Below are 21,605 nucleotides of genomic sequence, written 5' to 3' on the forward strand. Positions count from 1 at the left end.
AAAATTACTCCGAGTAGTCCCATAGAAATTAAAAATTGCTCAGAATAGTCTCATAGAAATTAAAAGTAGTCCCATAGAAATCAATTTGTCCTTTTAATCGCAGTGGTACTACTTTGAGTTGTATTCCTCATCATGTCAGCTGGTTTTTCTCTGCACCCATAAAATGATTCAGCAGGACAAGCTGGACAGTCAGGCATCCAAAAGTGTGTTCGATGTTGCTCAGCTAAAAACTGTAGTTGTGGGAATCGCTGCATTATACGAGGCCCTATAAAAACGCTAATCATTACAATAAGCAGAGTGTAGTTGTACAGGAGGACCCTGCGGAAGGGTTTCAGTGTGGGCCTGGATCCGTTACACAGGAGGCAAAAGTGCAAGCCAACTCAGTGAACTCCGCCTTTGCTTCCACCACTGGAAGTAAATATCTGGAGATATTGGGTCTGTTAGGACACCACACTAAGCCAGTATTAAACCTTGACTTCCGATGTGGGCCACAGACTTAAGAACATAGCAATAGCAATAGCACTTACATTTATATACCGCTCTATAGCCGGAGCTCTCTAAGCGGTTTACAGTGATTTAGCATATTGCCCCCCAACATTCTGGGTACTCATTTTACCGACCTCGGAAGGATGGAAGGCTGAGTCAACCTTGAGCCCCTGGTCAGGATCGAACTTGTAACCTTCTGGTTACAGGGCGGCAGTTTTACCACTGCACCACCAGGGGCACATAAGAACAGCCCTGCTGCATAGTAGGGATGTGCACGGAATTAGTCTGGTGCTCCTTTTCTGGAGCGCCAACCCGGTTCTGTCAACTGGCATCCAAACTGGTTCAGACACAGGAGTGGGGGCTCTAAGAGGCAGGGAAGGCGCTGCCTACCTGCCAGCCACCACCCCGCCACTCTTTCCCCGCCAGCGCCCTCTCCAAAAGTGGGTGCGCAGGACTGGAGCATTCCTCCCTGCACCCCGCAATGCATTCCCAAGCAAATGGCATGCCTGTTGGCCATTTGCATGGCGACACCGAACAGGGTGCAGAGAGGCATGCTGCAGTCCCATGCACCCATTTTTGGAGAGAGCGCCGGCGGGGGAACAGCGGTGGGACAGAGGCTGGCAGGTAGGAAGCACCTTCCATGCCTCGTAAAGGCCCACCCACCCATTGTCTTCCCAGGAGTGCACAGAACTGGTTCTGTGCACATCCCTACTATCTAGTCCAGCATCCTGTTTCACACAGTAGCCCACCCAGGGGCGTAACTACCATTAGGCAAGGGGAGGCAGTCGTCTTGGGGCCCCATTGCCTCGAGGGGCCCCCCAGAGGCACATCACATGACTCCCCACACGCCCATGTTGCACCCCCTATGAATTATGTTGAGTCTCTTGGAGATCGGCAGGAGCAGAGAGTAAAAAAACTAGATTCAATGTGAACTAGATATTCACCGTATTCATAATGGGGATGTGAGTGTTAGTGCACGATCTATTGTGAAGTGTGTTTGTGTGTGTATATCCGCAAGGGGCCCATTTTAAAATCTTGTCTCTGGGCCCCCTCCAACCTTGCTATGCCCCTGGGCCCACCAGATGCCCCTGCAACTGGTATTTAGAAGCAGTTGTCTCTGAAGCTGGAGGCAGCCTATAGCCACCAGACTAGTAGCCATTGATAGACCTGTCCTCCATGAATTTATCTGAATCCCAATTAAAGCCATCCAGGCTGCTGGCAGTCACCACATCCTGTGGCAGAGAATTCCATAAGCTGATTATGACTTGGGAACGAACGAATTAAGACAGACATACACACCCTGCTACATGTAAATTCTCTTACTTCTGATGGTGGTTAGAAATACGCTTGGATGAGTCATGGTGGTGGTTGTTGTTTGCAGCCTAAAAGGATTCTAAATAACACCACATGCCCCCCCACGTCATTTTACTCCCATAACAATCATGTGAGGGCACCCCAGAATCTCTAGTTGTGGGGAGGATCTACAGTGAAGAGTCTGGGTGTGATTCTTGATGCCTCTTTGAATATCGAGGCTCAGATCATGGAGGTCGCTCGAAAGGCCTTTTTTCAGTTATGCCAGATATGGCGGCTAGCCCCTTATCTGTCCCCTCTGGATTTGGCCACTGTGATCCATGCAACACTCACTTCTAGGCTAGATTATTGCAACTCACTTTATGTGGGGTTGCCTCTGCGCCTAACTCCGAGATTGCAACGGGTGCAGAATGCAGCGGCCAAGGTCCTTACTAAGGCGCCTTGGCGAGCACAAGTGACACCTTTGCTCTTTCAGCTGCACTGGTTGCCGGTTGAGGCCCGGGTTAGGTTTAAGGTATTAACTTTGACATTTAAAGCCCTACATGGTATAGGCTCTCCATACCTCCAGGACCGCCTTGTTCGATATGTCCCTCTCCGGGTCCTGAGATCGGCCACAAGTAATACCTTGATGATCCCGGGCCCTAGGGATATTAAACTGCAATCAGCGAGAGTCAGGGCCTTCTCAGTGGTGGCAGAACAGTCTCCTGGATAATATCAGAGCTCTCCACAATCGGTTGGCTTTCCATGAGGCATGTAGGACTGAAATGTTCCATGGGGTGTTCGGTCGCTGAGATAGCTGGTCGCAGAGTGATCTTGTAATCCATGGTTACTATGTCATGTGGAATGAGTACTGTATGGGGCTGCGGTTATGACATTATGTAAGATGTATTTTATAGAATTGTGTTGCTGTATATGTTATTGTTTGTAAGCTGCCCTATGGGAGTAGGGCGACATGTAAATCTAACTAACTAATTAACTAACTAATTTCTTCCCGAGTACAGCAGTTGTTGTTGTTGTTTTCAGGCAAAGACTGTATAAGGTCATACACACAGCCAAAAATGCTGGTGGGCCAGAGGGCTGGTGCTGCCTGCCTCCCCACACACAATCTCAGGGGTGAAATTATAATAGGGCAAGGGGAGACAGTTGTCTGGGAGCCCCGACTTGGGGGGGCCCCCAGAGGCAAATCACATGACTGACTCCCGCAGCCGCACACCCGCCCGGGCTTCCTTCAGTTGTATTCATCCTCCGAAATTGATGTGAGTGTTAAGACCTGGAGCTACCAGAACAGCATGTTTTTCTCTAGTGCCATTAAATGACTTGCATCATTCACAATTTACAAAACCTTAAAAAAATTTTTAGGATAATGTTCTATTGTGGCACATAGGTGTTTCTACACACTATCCTTTTTGTGACCACTATTCAGCCTCATTTAATATTTCTTTACTTCATGAGCTGAGCTTCAGTGGCGGGGGGGGGGCATTTTAGAGTCTTGTCTCTGGGCCCGCTCCAACCTTGCTACGCCCCTGCACATTACCCTTCCAGGCTCTGCTGCTCATCCAACACACGATCAGTGCCACTGCAAGCGGCAGAGCAGGGAGCCAGAGAAGGAAACCCTCCGGCCTCCCTCAGTGCTCCATGCCAGGAGTGAAGTGCATTGAGAGATCCCCCCGCAGTTGGGTCCTCCTGCCGCCTGGTTCTGTGTGTGCATGGATTGCCTGCAGCCGCGCCCCCACCCCACACATACATATGGTGCCGGGGTTAAGGGCGTGCTCGCCCCCTTAACCCTGACTCAAGGCCAGGTTTAAGAGTCAGGATGGAAGCGCCAGGATCAGCCTGACATGAGCAGCCCAACCCAGGCTGGGCTGCCATAGCCTGGGTTAGGCTGCTTGTGAGAATAGCCTCTATGCATGGTGTGTGGGGGACAGAGCAATAGCACTAGCAATAGCACTTACATTTATATACCGCTCTATAGCCGGAGCTCTCTAAGCGGTTTACAATGATGTAGCATATTGCCCCCCAACATTCTGGGTACTCATTTTACCGACCTCGGAAGGGTGGAAGGCTGAGTCAACCTTGAGCCCCTGGTCAGGATCGAACTTGTAACCTTCTGGTTACAGGGCGGCAGTTTTACCACTGCGCCACCAGGGGCTCTGTGTGGCAGAGGCAGGACTTACAAGCCTGCTCCTGTGAATGCTATACCTGCATTCAGCATTCATGGAAAATGCAATAACTGAAGATGGTTAACAAGTATTACAGCACATTAGATTCAGATCTGAATACGTTTATTGTAGATTTGGGAATTCCATCAAATACTATTTTTATTTCAGTTAGTTCAGTATCAATGAATACCTGCTACTTATTAACAGTTAGTAATAATAGAAAGTTATGCTTCATTAGCGACTGGCTCCTTGCTGTTTTAAACATTGGATCATTATGGCAATTATACCTCGTGCATTTTGAAAGTGTCCTAAAATAAATATTGTATTGGAACATAGGAAGCTGCTTTACATGGAGTTAGACCACTGGTCCATCTAGCTCAGTATCGCCTAGTCTGACTGGCGGCAGCTTCTCCAAGGTTGCAGGCCGGAATCTTTCCCAGCACTATCTGGAGATGCCAGGGAGGGAACCTGATGCTCTAGCACTGAGCTATGACCCCCATCCCCTGTGGGGAATATTTTACAGCAGACAGTGCTCACATATAGACACCCATTCAAAAGCAAATCAAAGTGAACTCTGCTTAGCAGTGGGTACAATTCATGCTTGCTACCACAGGACTGGCTCTCCAGGGGCATGGGTTGGATGTTTGCATGGATGTTAGCTATGGGGACAAGTCATACTTGCTACCACAAGACCAGCTCTCCTCTCCTAAAGAAACTACGGGCTGGCGGCGCGTGCATCGTGAGGAAGCAAAAAGCCAATCAAAGAGCAGCAGGACCAGCAGGGATTTGAACCGGCAACCTTCTGGTTGTTAGTCAAGCATTCCCCCACTGCACCACTTAAGGTAACCAACAACAAACTTTTCAACCTGGCTGAGTATCGTGCCCAGCACACTGACATTCAAAACAGTCCCTGTCTTTTCCATCTCAAGATACATGGTCTTTTCTGAATTGCCATAACACATACACTTTTTTTTTTAAGCAATACAACTCAATCTTTTCACTTTCATTCAGCTGTTCTGTTGATTGAGTTTAGAATCCTCAGAGATTATTCTACAGCATTCCAAATTAATCCACCTTTAAAATAAAGTGGATAAGCAGCTGCAAAGGGCCACCCATGCTTAAGGTTATCTCTCAGCTGTCCTTCATTCAAAATCTCACATTGCTTCAGTTCACATGGCTTCTATGACCCGCCAAGCAGTCGCATTAGGAGCATTATTGGGGCCCATTTTGAAGGGAGAACCATTTGGTATGTCTCAGAGACGGGCTTCTCCAAAGCAACCCCTCAACTCTAGCCCATCCTTCCCCAAGTGATTCAAATGCTCCTTCGTGGCCTGTTTTTCAGTGAAAGCTGGAACTGTCTCTGTTAAGGAAAAACAGAAACATTTCCATTTGGGTAATTTTATCAAGTCTATCGGCTTTGGGTTTTTTTAAAAAAAATTCTTCGTATAGTATCGTACTTGGTGGGAATCAGCGTTCCCTCTAACAGAGATTCCCACATGTTGTTCACTACAACTTGAGAGGAGAGCTGGTCTTGTGGTAGCAAGCATGACTTGTCCCCATAGCTAAGCAGGGTCTGCCCTGGCTGCATATGAATGGGAGACTTGATGTGTGAGCATCAAGATATTCCCCTCAGATATTCCCCTCAGAGGATGAAGCCTGTAAGGCCTGCTCGGCTCAATTTTATATTAAATAGATGTATGGATAGATTAACCACATTGTATTGAATAGATGCTTGACATGAGTTTTGGTTGACACAATTTAGGCCCTGGTCTTGGCTCCTATGAGTGAAGGCCAGGTTCCTCTGTTGCAGCAAACTTTCCATGCTGTCAAGGGCGGCCCCCACCTAGTGCCTTTGTCTAATATTAGTGAAAGTCGGCCTGTCGGCTCGGACACACTTCCTCATTTTCCGATATCTCAGATCGAAACTGGCCAGGGCTCGATGTTCCATTGGGAGGAGGGGTCGTTTGGCACACACCTTGTTCCTCTTTCGCATCTCCCCTGGCCGATGACATCTTCCCTAGCCAATGGTGTAAAATGTCAAATGGAACGGGTTAGCCATGGGTCATCAATGGCCAGGACCCCTCTCTCTGGCCAATCACCGTCGGGTGCATGGGCAGATAGGGTGGGATACTTAGGGCCCTGATTTGGAACTCAGAGGGGGTGAGAGGGGTGGACGCTGAAGGCGAAGAGAATAGAGGAAGATTGCCCAACTCGACATGCCCGAAAACTTTGACAAAAAGGAAAACATCAGTTTCTCTCTTGGTAAGCTCAGAGGGTAAGCCGAAAAGAGTGAAGTGAAAGCTCTGATTATCTATAGGGTGTCAGTTAGATTTTAATTTAGTTGCTGTGAGAGAAAAGAAAGCCATTGTGTGTATGTACTGCAGTTCATCTGAATATTGGTAAGGAAATAAATCTGTTCTGATTAAATATGACCTCCTCGCTTCTCCTCGTGTCTTCTTGGGTCTTGGGATTCTTGACAGCCAGCACCATCAAAAGAACCCATTGGTAATGTGAGGATTTTTGGAGCCCTCATTTATTCCAGGTTGCAGGAGTTTTGGGGTGACAAAAATCTCTTACAAGCCGCTCTGGGAAGAGCAGAAGGTTCCAAGTTCCCTCCCTGGTTTCTCCAAGATAGGGCTGAGAGAGATTCCTGCCTGCAACCTTGGAGAAGCCACTGCCAGTCTGTGAAGACAATACTGAGCTAGATAGACCAATGGTCTGACTTAGTATATGGCAGTTTCCTATGTCCCTATGTTCCAGCAGCTGCAATGGCCTTTGGCTCTGGATTATGGGAGTTGTAGTCTAACAACATCCCTGTTAGAGGGAACCAGAGGTCCCTAGGGAGTGCATGCTCCCAGTGTGAGCTAGAAGTTGTGTGCATTTCATGTCGCCTGAACTTGTTGGGTTCCAATGTTGGGTTCCGTCTGCTGCCTAACTAAGAATCACTGGAATAAATGAAACTACTTGCCTATCCTGCCCAGTGTTTCTATATTTGTGATAAATGGTAGTCTGGGCACTCAGAATGAAATCCAGATAAAATCTCAAGGTTGAATTTCATTTTGGTTTCAGTACATTTAGGTAAGACATACACAGCCCAATCTTGTATATGTTTAAATTGGGACAAAAATGGTCTTTCTTTTTTTCATACTGGAAATGATATATAAGAAAGCAACTTTTCTCCATTACATTTAGCTTAAATAAAAGTTTGCCTGATGCATTCCTCCATTCTGCAAACCCAACCCAACCCTCCCTGCCAGCTCTCAATCACCCCCTCTTCTGAATTTACCTTGATGAGAGGAGACAGTGGTGAGGAGGCCCAACGGCAGCTTAACATCTGGTTGCAGCTGCATGTGCATGCAGCGGGAGACGTGAAGCTAGCGCGCCGTGTGCGCAGAAGGCTTGTCGCAGCCTTTTGCAATGAGGAGGAGGCAGAAGGAGCGGCGGGGAGGTATCCTGCCACCCCAATTTCTACAGTAACTACGGGTGCTGGAGAGGGCAAAGTGGCGGGAGGGGTAAGTAAACCCTCCCCGCCCTTAAAGGGACCCCCTCCACCCGGACCGGACCGGCCAGGTCCAAACCGGTCCGGACAGTCCAGAGGCCTTTACAATGGCCTCCGGACTGGTCCGGACCCATCACTAATGCTCTGCCACAGAGCTATGGCCCCATCCTCAAAAGAGAGACGTGCGACTTTTGACTGTTCCACTACATGGATATTACTGATCATTTAATTAGTATAGTCAGCATTTGTACAGAGCATCAGTGAATCATATTCTGATCAGACCTCGTCTTTCACAGAAGGTGGCAAAATGTTAAGTTTTGTGTAATCAGTGTTTTTATCTGGAAAACACTGAAAAACTTGAAAGCTGGTCACCAAAAAGGAATGGCTATCAATTCATAAGGAAAGGGCAGCATCTGGAACAAGATATTCATGCCTAAGCACCACTGAAATCAATGAGACATGTAAGTTAAGGCTAACATGTTCCATTAATATCCAAGGGACTTGGTCTGGATGTTGCCCAATATTCGTACAAACTCCCAACTTACAGATGTGTCTATGCAGGTCATAAGCATTTTCTCAGTTTTGTTCATTGAACTCACATCCAGGCCCTTGTGGTATTCATCTGATTTTCTTTCATTCTTTTCCTCCCTGTTGTTGACATAAAATTAACATTTACTGTCACCAACAATGCATGCTATCTTGCTGGAAAATCTAACTACTTAAACAACATGTCTTGCAGGGAGAAACAAATTAATCTAAATTATACATTGCCGTTTGGATAACTTTATTAGGATGATGAAAGCAGGTTAATTAGAAGGAATGGCCTGGAATTCAGATGATTGCATGATGGCTGCAAGATTTATTTTTTTTAATGGCTCAAAGTATTAGACAAATAATTAACTTTTTTTCACAGCCTCTCTTAGGAGCTTAAAAGCAGTTCAAGGTGTCTATTACTCCTTAGAAAATTGGTCTCAAATTAGCTCAGCACAAGAACACCCAGGACTGATTTCATGATATCTAAGAACAATAATTGCAGGATAAAAGACAATGTACCCTACTCCAGACACTGGATGCAGATATGAGACCTGGGTCCAAATCCTCAGTCAGCCACAGTATTAGGAACATAGGAAGCTGCCATATACTGAGTCAGACCATAGGTCCATCTAGCTCAGTATTGTCTACACAGACTGGCAATGGCTTCTCCAAGGCTGCAGGCAGGAATCTCTCTCAGCCCTATCTTGGAGATGCCAGGGACGGAACATGGAACCTTCTACATGCAAACATGTAGATACTCTTCCCAGAGTGGCCCCATAATATCTTACAGTGCTCACACATGCCTCCGATTCAAATGCAAACCAGGGTAGACCCTCCTTAGCAGAAGGGACAATTCATTGCTGCTACCACAAGACCAGCTCTCCACCCTACACATTACTGTGTAGCTGTCAGCACAGCATCAACCTCAGTCCCATCATTGTATCCTTTTACTTGTACCTTAGGTACGCAGTGTCAGGGCCAATGAGGGGCAGGGGAAGCTGGTACAAATTACCGGGGCCTGGCAGTCCAGAAGGGGGCCCAGGCACCGACTATGTTGCATATGTTTCTATCTTGCCTCCCGCCACCACCCCGTTTGCCCCACCGCCATGAGGCCGAACCGCCGATCTTTAAAACAGTTCTGGCCTCAATGTGCGCAGCTGCTGTGGGGGTGAGCCGAGCACCCCCGTGGTGGCGGGCAGAGCGGGAGCGGCCACTGATCCTGACCGTCTGGCTGAGAACTGCAAGGTGCTCCAAGGTGTCTTATGTTTCTTTTTATATTGTGAGCCCTTTGGGGACAGAGATCCATCTTATTTATGTATTTATTATTCCTCTGTGTAAACCGCCCTGAGCCATTTTTGGAAGGGCGGTATAGAAATCAATCAATCAATCAATGAATTCTGGGTGCTTCAGATCTGCTGTACAACTCACTTGCCCTGCTTCTCAAGGTGGGGAGGCTCTGCCTACTAATAAGTGTGTCATCACACTTCCATCGTTCCCAATGGGAGCAGGTGTAATGACTCACTCCTTAGAAGGCACAGAACCTCCCTGACTCTGGTACATAGGAAGCTGCCATATACTGATTCAGACCATAGGTCCATCTAGCTCAGCATTGTCTACACAGACTGGCAGCGGCTTCTCCAAGGTTGCAGGCAGGACTCTCTCTCAGCCCTATCTTGGAGATGCCAGGGAGGGAACTTGGAACCTAGATGCTCTTCCCAGAGCAGTTCCATCCCCTGAGGGGAATACCTTACAGTGCTCACACATCAAGTCTCCCATTCATATGCAACCAGGGTGGACCCTGCTTATCTAAGGGGACAAGTCATGCAAGCAGGCTGTGGAGTGGACCTGTGGACCTCTGCACAGAGTGGAAGCCAACAATATTTGATAACCTGCTCTCCCCACAGACGATCAAAGAGCAGCCCCATCACGGAGCTGGCGGGGGCTGTAGGGATTGGGGGCCACGTGGCCCCCGGAAGTCCCAGGATGCCCCCACACAAGTGAGCAGGGCATCCTGGAGAGAGCCCTGAGCCTGGGAGGCTGGCTGCAGCCTCCTGGTCGGGGGTCTACTTGTGTGTCGCCAGGCACCGCAGCAACACACAAGCAAAAAAATGAGGTCAACAGAGCCCTCACTCCGTTAACCTCATTTAAGGGGAGAAGAATTAGGCGGGCTAGCTGCCTGGGGAGCACCAGGCTTGTCTGTGAGCCCCGTGGTCCCCACGAGCACTGGGAAGCAGGCTAAGCTCCTTTAGCCCACTTCCCAGAGATCGTGGGAATAGCCTCAATGAGTTCATTTCCAATTTGTTAGTAGTATGAGAATACTGTAATTGCACGATATGGGAGGAAAAGGTGTTGCTGCTCTAATTTTAGTTGAGTAACAACTGGTTAACGAAGTTCACTTACGTCAATGCATATCCAGGACTCCAAAGTATAGAATGGATGTTGCCTTACAAACATTTGCACACATTTTTAAAGGATTAAACACAGCCCTCCCCCCCCCCAACCCAACACACAAGCAGCATTCTACCATTTGGTTCATATTACATGTAAGTAAGAACTCATGAAACTCAAACCAAGTTACAACTAAACACCCCTTTGAAAAATATGCTGCTCATTTTCAAATTACTGCCACCATGAGGACTGGAAGCTTATCCTTTCAGTGTAATAAAAGGAGCGTGCGTGTCTAGGGAATTGGAGTTCTATGCCAAATTTCATACTTGATGGTGCATTGTGTAGACATGTAGAGCATACACGGCAGCACTCGACACCACTCATTTTGGAAGGTTGATTCATTCTAAGTATATTTAAATTGTTGTGCTTTAAAGACTGCTTGGAGCTTAGGTGGAGCAATCTTTAAAATAATTAATGTAATGCAATGTAAACTATGCTTTTCCCCCCACACAACACACAGGGCAATCCATTTATGTGAAAGGACACTATGTATGAGCCGCTCCAAGGTCGCTATGCCATCAGCACGCCCGCTTTTGTGTTTGTTAAAAATCAAGTGAAATTTGAGACTGTAAATTGACATTGTGTGTGGGACTAGGAAAAACATGAGCTAGCTAAGGTTGATCCTGTACCGGAAAAAGCTTACCCTCACTTTTGAAAATCTATACTTTTGAAATCATTACATAAAAGATCTCCTTTCTGCAGCCACCCCACACTGACTGACATACCACAGAGAGATCATTCACATAATCAAAAACTGAGCCCTCTCTCACACTCCGTGAGAAAGGGCTACAGCAGGGTTTCTGAACCTTGGGCCCCCAGATCTTGTTGGACTACAACTCCCAGAATCCCCAGACATGGCCTTTGTGGCTGGGAATTCTGGGAGTTGTAGTCTAACAACATCTGGGGGCCCAAGGTTCAGAAACCCTGGGCTACAGGATCAGTAGGAAGGAAGCCTTGAAAAGCTTTCCTCCCTGCAGATAATCCATTCCCATTTGTTGGGCGGGTGGATCGCCTGCCCAACAGACAATTGCCGGTTGTTGCCAGTCGCTCGGAGGATCAGGGTGCCAGGACACATCGCCCCGCCCTGCCCCCCTAAACACCAATAATACACCACACAAGTGCACAGTGATTTGTTTATTTAATTTATTTATTTATTTGATTTTTTATACTGCCCTTCCAAAATGGCTCAGGGCGGTTTACAATTAAAACAAACAATTAAAACAGTAGAGAGCTAAAACAAAACAATATAACAACAATTAACAATTTAAAAACATTTTAAAACAATAATTAAACAGTTACAGTAATTAAAAACCCTGAAACCGGGTTAAAATGTTAAAACCGATTTAAAAACCCTGGAAAGCCAGACCAAACATATGTTTTAAGGGCTCTCCTGAAGGCTAATAGAGAATTCAAATTACGGATTTCTGCAGGCAACACAGGAAGATGTGGTGATCTCCCTCCCCGAAGCCAGCCGAGAGCCCCGCAGTTTGCCAATGATCAGAAATACAGGGTTAAAAGGGCGCTCATTTTCTTAACCCTGTTAAAGAGGTGGGTTCAGGCACAATCCTAGCAGTTCTCACACACAGGCAAAACCATGCTTGGTTCTGTTAGCCTGGTTTTGCCTGTGCGTGAGAACAGCTTCACTGTGTTCTACCTGGGTTTGGGAACTGTGTTGCTCCCAATTTTCAGTTATGTGGAAGCAAGGTAGGAGGAAAACCTGGGTAGTTTTTCCTCCTACCTTGCTTCCTCACAACCAGAAATTGGGAACCAATACAGCTCCCAAACCTGGGTAGAACGCAGTCTTGGATTGTGTGAATGACCTCAGAGATTCATAGACCCAAGAGACCTACAGGTTTCTGCTTTATGGGAAGGTGAAAATACAAAACCCTAAAACCCTTTTCCATGCAGCTTGCAAGTTCAAAAACCGAATAATCTTTAGTGCACTGCCTATTCCCACTACATACTGAGGTCATTCACACGAGCCAAAACTGTGTTCTACTCAGGTTTGAGAGCTGTGCATGCTCCCATTTCCCAGTTGTGTGGAAACAAGGTAGGAGGGAAACCTGGGTAGAAGTGGTTGTATGGAAGCAAGGTAGGAGGGAAACCTGCTTTTCCTCCTACTTTGCTTCCACACAATCATTCTACCCAGATCTTCCTCCTACCTTGTTTCCATACAACTGGAAACTGGGAGCACACACAGCTCCCAAACCCGAGTAGAACACCGTTTTGGCTCGTATGAATGACCTCACAAGAGCAGAACTGGTAGTCGTTTCCTCTACCACTGACCAATGCTAGGAGACCACTGCCTTCTTGACCTCTCCCAATCACAGTGTGCCCTTTTGACTAGGCCATCCATGAACCAAATCCATGAAGGAAGGATGCAGAGGAGTGGCTCTCTCCTTCCCGTGCCTCTTCCTTACAGACTCCAAGCAGACGCATCTTGAAGAAGAGCTGCAAGCCTGCAATTGGGCTGCCCTGGGGTGCTCATGGCGAGCTTGGAATCTGGGATCCTGGTATTGACATTGTGTGGGTTTGTGCTCTGATGTTTTATATTTCAGCTGCTTCTGTTTAATCTTTTGCTTGTAAGAACTGTTGAAACTTGCCTTAAGCCCTCAGTTATAAGTATAACACACAAATTAAAAAGGGGGGGGGAATTTGCATCGGCTACAGAAGTACACTGCAGCGCCTGGCAATTTACTCTTCCATCCAGATGCAAAGTATTATATTCCTTGGGTACCCTGCACGCAAAGAAGATTAACCCCACCTCTACAAGCATTAACAACATCAAACACAGATTTTAGTAGGTATAGCTGGTGTCTCTCCATCGAATTCAAAGCAATCGCGTTTATTAGAGTAAGCCATACTGGCATTAGGAAGTGAAGAGGCAAAGGCTGTTTTCTACAGGTGGAGCACCTGGACATGGAGTCCAGTTGCAAATAATTTACAGTAGGAGAACCACACAGTCCACCCAAAACTCCCAACCGGGGTATTCAGCATATATGGCAATGTAACCATCATCATCTAAATTATTGGATTTTATTATTTATTTATCTTATTCGATTTATATTCCTAAAGTGGCTCAGGGCAGGTTGCATTAAAAAAAAATGGATTAAAAGTAACATTAAAACTAACTATCATAAAAAGCCAGGCTAAGGGGATGGGTTTTTAAGGCTCTCCTGAAGGCCTCCAAGGAAGATAATCCCCTCATATCCACGGGGAGCATGTTCCACAGTCTAAGGGTGACAACAGAGAAGGCTCTATCCCAGGGCACCACCAGATGAACTAGTGGCACCCAAAGATGGACTCCTCCTGGTGATTTCAATGAGCTGTGGGGAACAGCTGTATTCTGTAGAGAGAGACATTCTCAGGTAACCTAAGCCATTTAGGGCTTTAAAGATAATAACCAGCACTTTGTACTTTTCCTGGAAACATAATCGGCAGCTATGGATGATGGTGAACAAGTTTCTTTTTAAAAATGGCCTATTTTTAAATCAACACTGCAACATTGGCTCAGTCCACAGCCCCATTCCTTCCTGCATGTGACAATTATCTTGACCACTATTCAGAAGAGCCACTGTAGGTCCAGGGGTCTTTTAAAACATTTTTTCTCCATTTGAAACAGCAGTCCCTCGGTTCCATATCAAACTGCTTTTGAAACGGTTTCAAAAAGGATGCATCGTACACAGAAAAGCCTAAATCCTCCTTAGGTGCATGGAATACAAAGCAAATCTTTGTATTCTTCTCTTAGTATCTCAAAATTTCAACTCTTTATGTTAAGAAAATTCAAAGCCCTCTTACTAACATGCACACCCAAAGAGGAGATGACATCGTGCAGCTACGTTTCCTGGCTTTTCCTCCCTGCTTTAAAATTAAGTTTCCATGGTCGTCTCCAATCACATCAACACTCAGACACGAAAATTATCACATTAATAGTTACTTTATTACTTACAAAATCTTTCTAAGCCAAGAAAGGTCAAGTCTCCATATGAGACGGATAATTTTACATGGTAAGGTATTGTGATGTTTATTTTATGAACTGATAAACACCTAGCCAAATTACAACCATCAAGGTGGAAAGGAGAACACGATAATACATCAATGTTAATCAATATTTAAACTCTTAACGACCTTGGCAAAATCCTCACTTTTCCGACTGGGCAGGTGCCACTGTTTTGACTGTACAAAATGTTTTGGAAATATGTAAGAAAATTAGACACATTTAGTGAGGAAATACCGCAGGATTTCAGGCCTGTTAGACAATGCTTTATTAAAATAGCTTTTTCATTCAACTTTTGCGGGGAGTTTCTGCTTTTGTAGAAAAAGGCATCCTTGCGTGGACGAAAAGCCCACCATATTTGACAAATGAGATTTTGGCATCACTTATGATGTCATCGGTCAGAGTCATTACCGCTGTCCTGTCCAGCATTGTTTCCCCCATCACTCTCTTTATCCCAATCTTTCATCGAGGCTCCCATCATGAAGTCATCTCGCAATATACTCCATGCTGGCCCCTCTTCGGATTTAGATCCGCCCTGAGAGTTGGAAGAAGGGGAGTAGGGGAAAGACGAGTTAGTGATAACAAGCAATTTCTTATTTCCCTAACTGTGATTGTACTTGGATTTATAGCCACTGAAATCCCAAAAGCGATCTTGTCCCAAAGAGAATAATGCACAATCACTCAAACTCTATCCTACATATCTTAACAAACGAATGCCTGCCCCCCGCCCCAACCCTCTTAGAGTGCCTATGGCAAGTACCTGGGTACTAGGAAACATGAGGAAGGAACCTCGAAGAGGAACACCATCAAAGTTGCTCATGCATGCTCATGTTTAAAGCAAACTGAAACCACCTACCTACTTGGCACAGTGATGAAACTGATGGTGTGCACAGGCAAGTCTTAAACAAGCTCTCTTATTATTCCTTTATGTTTTTCTGGCTATCACTGGTGTGTTCTTTTAAGCATAATTGGTCTCTTGCTGATTCTATTGAAACAAACTGGGCAATTCTACCGTAAGGGAAGGGCAAGAGAAGGATACTGACTGTGTACAAGTGAAATGGGAGACCTAAAGCTGGCTCTAGCTTCAGACCTGCAAGCAAGAAGGTTGCCAAAGCCCTGAGAGGGTACCTAAGGGGACGCTCCCAGACAGGCCAAAGATGTTCCGAGGCAGAATCAAAAATGGCAACTGATTCCACCAATTAACCAGCAGGTGGTTCTCCTAATGCTGGGCTGTGACTTGAAGAAGAGGCAGCTGCACTTACCATGGGGGCAAGGCAAGGTTGCCTTCTCCAGTTTCAGATCTGCAACTTCAAGGACAAGCAGTTCTCTTGTTCAAGGAGGTGCCACTGTATTCTTGTGTGTTTATTTCAATGGGGCCTGCATGCAGGGTGGATTTGATTTAAATCTAGGAAAACTAGATTTAAATCATGGTTTTTTACATAAAGACTCATTCTTGCTGGTATAATCTTAATATTTACAACCAGATGAAGGTTTCATTTTTGGTCCACTTCTACACAGAAGAATTGCCCAAAATAATCTTACAGAAACCTCTGGAAGAGCATGACATTGTGAATGGGTTAATGGAATTCATTTACCAAAAAATTTAAACACTGCATATATACAGTCTCATGCGACATAATTAAAAACTAATCCTTATTTCATGATAAATACCTTTGGACTATAATGTATCTTAAATAGAAAACTATCTTTAGATAATTTTTCCCCTCAAAAAGCTTTTTATTTTAAAAATCCGATTTTATTTTAAAAATCCCCTGCTAACTGGGCAAAGAGGCACCTTTTACCGTGGTGATTCTCTTTATTTAGCAGGGGGAGAGTAACTGGCCCTATTCACCCCCAGCACAGTACTTCCAGTGACTGTTGCTGGTGTGTGTCTTATGTTTCTTTTTAGAATGTGAGCCCTTTGGGGACAGGGAGCCATCTTATTTGTTTGTTATTTCTCTTTGTAAACCGCCCTGAGCCATTATTGGAAGGGCAGTATAGAAATTGAATTATTAATTATTATTATTATTATTTTAAAAAATCCGATTTAAATCAAAAAAATCCGATTTAAATTAAAAAAATCCATTTATTTTTATCCACCCTGCCTGCATGCCAAGATCCATCTGTTTCCAGCTCTGCCACCCTGATAGCATCCAGATCTGCTGCCTAAAGCAACTGCCTCACCTTGTCTCATCGCAGAGCTGCCTTTAATCCCAGTCACAGCTCAGCATCAAGGAAGAAATCACTTGCTGCAATGAGAGGATGACTTTGCAGAAGTCATCAGCATGGAGGTGGCATCTGGACTTGACGGAGAAGGGGGCTGATTCAGCTGGGTACACTCATCTTTAAGCAGGGCTGCTCAATTTTGGTCCTCCTGCAGGTGTTGGCCTACAACTCTCATAGTCCCCTGGCTATTGGCCACTGTGACTGGGGATTATGGTAGTCCAAAAACAGCTGGGTGAGGCCTAAATTGAGCAGGCCTGCCATAAAGGATGTGCCTTCTCCTATCTAATACTTTAAAGCTATTTTGCATAAGAATTATCTGGCTCTAGTATATGATGCCTGAAAGATGACCAAGTCAGCTGATCAGACACACTCCATTGGGACACGAGAGGGAGATGTCAAGGATGCCAGCTTTTATGGCCTGTAGCAGATACCAGGACTTGCTGTATTTCAAATCAGTGCATCGATTCATCTTCTGTCAGTGCTGCCTACCCTGCCTGGCAGTAGTTTTCCAAAGCCACAGACAGAGGTAGTTCACAGCAGTAGCACTTGAAGAGTCTTAACTGTTGATGCCTCCAGTAAATAGGCTTAATTATAGACTGCATTCTTTGGTTGTGGAGCACTCTCATATATTTGGCATGTCAGTAAGAGCTTATTTTAACCTCAGTAAGTGATGCACTGTTGAAGTAGTAACTCAAATGCTACATATACATCCATCCCTTGATCGTTCAATACTTGATAACTTATGGTAGAATGAGAAATTTGGCTCTCTAGAAAAGCACTGTATAATCCCCAGCCACAGAGGCCAATAGCCAGGGATTATGGGAGTTGTAGGCCAACATCTGCAGGAGGGCCGAAGTTGAGCAGGCCTGCAGTATGGTGAAGGGTTGTGTGCCAAGCCAACTCTAGTCACAGGCAATTAGCTAGAATAAGAGCCCCTGGTGGCGCAGTGGTAAAACTGCCGCCCTGTAACCAGAAGGTTACAAGTTCGATCCTGACCAGGGGCTCAAGGTTGACTCAGCCTTCCATCCTTCCGAGGTCGGTAAAATGAGTACCCAGAATGTTGGGGGGCAATATGCTAAATCATTGTAAACCGCTTAGAGAGCTTCCAGCTATAGAGCGGTATATAAATGTTATTGCTATTGCTATGTAGCCACCAATGGCTTTTCAGAGAGGTACACATCCCCAGGGGTCAAGAAATGCTGGCTCAGTTCACCAGCCAGATAAACATATTTTACTCATCAGATGGTTCCTCGAGCAATGTTGGTACATTTAGCAATAGCAATAGCACTTACATTTATATACCGCTCTATAGCCGAAGCTCTCTAAGCAGTTTACAATGATTTAGCATATTGCCCCCAACATTCTGGGTACTCATTTTACCAACCTCGGAAGGATGGAAGGCTGAGTCAACCTTGAGCCCCTGGTCAGGATCGAACTTGTAACCTTCTGTTACAGGGCAGCAGTTTTACCACTGCGCCACCAGGGGCTCTTGTCAGGACTTTTTACTTGTCAGAACTTTTTCCCACTCGTCAGGCATCATTTTTCACTCGTCAGAGACTAGCAGACCAGTGCATTTCCTGAGCCCTGCACATTTCCATGCTCAGAAAGGGACACAACTAGCCAGTTCAACAAAGCCCAGATAAATGTTGCAATGTGGACAGGGATGAGCAGCTGCATTCCTACTTAAATCTGCCTTGTTGGATCAGAGCAGAATTTCTGTGGGTTGCATCTAGCCTTTCCAATCTCCAGCTTATTGTAAGGAATACTGAAATGAGACACACATTAAGGCAGACCTTCACTTGCTTTCAGCATGCAAGGCACAGTCAGATGAAGAGCTGGATGCTTTAAATGGTCAGTTTATAACCATCAGTGAATGTGGGGAAATTCACCCCTGTCCCAAAAATTACTCTACAGTCATCCCTGGAAATGTCCCCACCCCCTCAAAATAAAGTCTCTTTGTGGCAATCCAAAGTGTCTCATGGTATCTTTTATTACTCTTCATAATGCTGCTTCCTGGCACATTACACCACCACAAACATGGCTTTAATAAAGGCTTCACACAAACAAAAGTTAGAGCTTAGCATCTTCTGCTGCTTGTTAACCAAATCCTCTTTCTGTGTCAGCCATGATTACCCAACTGCCTAGGCAAGTCATATGGTGCAAAGCTGCCTCAGGAAAGAGACAGCAAGTTTTATCGCTGGATGGGAACCCAGTGGGAGTTGTGTTCAAAATTTGTTTCTGCCTCAAAACAAACAGACAGCCTGAGGCAGCATTTAGGGGGTAAGAGACAGAAGAGTGAGGAGTTTGGTTTTAGCTGAGCATTTACAGCCACACTTCTTGCCAGCTCCTTAAGACTGAAGAAGCAAAAAGGCATTTTATACAGTACAACAGCACCACCCTGTGGCCATCATTCAAGCATCACACTACAGAGGGATGGTCGTTTTCAACTGTTACAGCAAGACACAACAAAGTCTTGAGGCACATTAACACTTAATAAATGTATCGTACTATCAAGGTACTTAGATCTTAAACATTTTTCTTTTCTTCTTTGATCCACAACCTAGTTAAATACATTCTAGTGGCTACAAAGAAACATCAAATTCTAGTGCCCCTTTCTAAACAAGCCCTGGATGTTTCCTATCAAAGGAAAAATGTTTTCCTACCTCTGGCTTTTGGTACAACTTTTCACAATTCCCTCTATCTATCTACCTACACACACACACACTTCCAAAGGGCTTAGGACAGATCATCCATATATGTAAATACACCACCTTTATTCTACATTTTTCAAACAAACCTCCCTTCCTGGGTTTTGTTTTTTTTTTAAAGCCCCCAAGGGCTATGCCATCTAGAAGTTACCTTACTGAACTTTCCCTTAGATTTACACAAGGTGAAAGGAAGTCCTGATTCCAAGCAGTTGCCTGCATTCTTTATCAAACCTCATAACCAGTTCTTTATGCCAGTGTGGAGTAAAAGACTAAGTGGAGACCCATCTTTTGCATACTCACTCACATGATGGTCAGAGGGGCCAGCACTCTCTCAGCCTAACCTACCTCAGAGTCTGTGCAAGGATAAAATGTAAAGGGAAAGTAACACACACACACCACACTCTGAGTTTAGAAGAGCAGAATATACATGTAGTAAATACATTTTTTCTGTTCTGGAGTATTTTATAATAGTACCTTGTAAGTCTTAGGCATTCCTTCTTTTGATCGTATTTAACGGATGCGTGCTCTCTCGCTCTCTCTGTCAATATTAGTATCCATATTTAAAAATGTCAAACGTAAGAGCAGCCCTGCCAAATCAGGCCAAAGGCCTATCCAATTCATCACTGTGCTTCCCACAGTGGCCCACCAGATGCCTCTGGGAAGCCCACAAACAGGAAAGGAGCTATCTCCCTCTGCTCCCATTGATCCCCTGCAACTAGTATTCAGGGCCATACTGCCTCTGAACCTGTGAGTAGTATGTAGCCATTATGACTAGTAGCCATTGATAGACTTGCCTTCCACAAATGTGTCTAATCCCCTTTTAAAGCCATCTTCCCTAGTGGTCACACCTTATGGCAGCAAATCCCATAGGTTAATCTGAATTGTGTGAAGTATGTTGCCTATCCTAAACCTCTTAATTTCATGGGCGACTCCTAATTCTAGTGTTGTGAGAGGGAAAGAAAAACTATCTACCGTATTTTCCGGCGTATAAGACGACTGGGCGTATAAGACGACCCCCTGACTTTTCCAGTTAAAATATAGATTTTGTTATATACTCGCCGTATAAGACTACCCCCTCTTCCGCACACCAAATAAAACTTATAAGAACATCAGATTTGATTTCAACATGGTAATTTTAATTCAAAGCAGCAAAACTGTCACTTATAAACATAAGGCTGAATGTCATCAAACATGTACCGTAAACATACCGTAAGTGCAGGTGGATTAAACTCAGAAGCTCAATGAAAGGATAACACAATAAACGCATGGGAGCTGCCATACTGTTTGTTTTCTAAGCTATAAACTAAACTGGAACTGACATTGATAGGAGGAAGTTAACAAACAATAGAGAGAGAGCAAGTGCTGGGCAAGTCACTGGCGAGTAGCATGCATCATAACTGCAAGCTATGGTATTTTTTGCTAGCGTGACAGTTTCCCTTTTAAAAGCCTTCAAAATCCTCCTGTTCGTCATCTGATATCATAAGTTCATCAATGACATCTTGTGATACATTTGCAAGGCAGTCGTCATATGGATCGAATTCCGTATCAGATGGTGTGCTCTCAGCTTCGGCTTCCTCTTCATCTTGCCACAAGTAGTCGTCCTCCATACCATCTAATGAATTTGATATTCCACACTTCTTGAAAGACTTGACTACTGTCTCTGCGTCAATATCATTCCAGGCTGTTATGACAAATTGGCACAAAACATCCAACTGTGGAGCACGCATATTTCCTCCTTTTGTGTACGACTTTTCGCCGCTAACCATCCATTCATTCCACTGTTCTCGAATGCGATCTTTAAACGGCTTGTTTAGGCACACATCCAATGGCTGTACTAATGATGTCAATCCTGCAGGAATAACTGCTGCATCCGTGTTTAGTCTTGCAAGCCTTTGCTTGGTGGTGGGAGTTAAATGAGCCCTGAACATATCCCACACCAGTAGACTACGTTTTTGAATAAGACCGCCTGGTCGTCTGCTCCATACATTATCAAGCCATAGTTTCACACCCTCTTCATCCATCCAGCCTTTTTCATTCACATGTACAAAACAACCAGCAGGGAACTTGAGTTTTGGCATTGTTTTCCTTTTAAAAATAATCATCGGTTTCAGTTTGTTGCCATCAGCTGTGCATGCTAGTACCACTGTAAAACTCGACTTCTCATGTCCTGTTGTTTTAATCAGAATTGTTTTTTCACCTTTTTGATGGACAGTTTTATTTCCAATCATATCAAAATT

At 45.1% G+C, this 21,605-nt stretch overlaps 1 protein-coding gene across 1 annotated transcript in view; it reads right to left on the reverse strand.

Moving 5' to 3' along the window:
- Positions 1-11,558: 11,558 nt before the first annotated feature.
- The window catches only part of RRP15 (ribosomal RNA processing 15 homolog), a 53,366-nt gene continuing 43,319 nt past the window's right edge, over positions 11,559-21,605 (reverse strand). The window contains exon 5 of the mRNA XM_053308978.1: positions 11,559-14,969. Coding sequence (XP_053164953.1) covers positions 14,826-14,969 — 144 coding nt within the window. The 3' untranslated portion in view covers positions 11,559-14,825. The remainder of the gene's footprint in view (positions 14,970-21,605) is intronic.

Source organism: Hemicordylus capensis, chromosome 1 (assembly GCF_027244095.1).
Source record: "Hemicordylus capensis ecotype Gifberg chromosome 1, rHemCap1.1.pri, whole genome shotgun sequence".
Taxonomy (NCBI): domain Eukaryota; kingdom Metazoa; phylum Chordata; class Lepidosauria; order Squamata; family Cordylidae; genus Hemicordylus; species Hemicordylus capensis.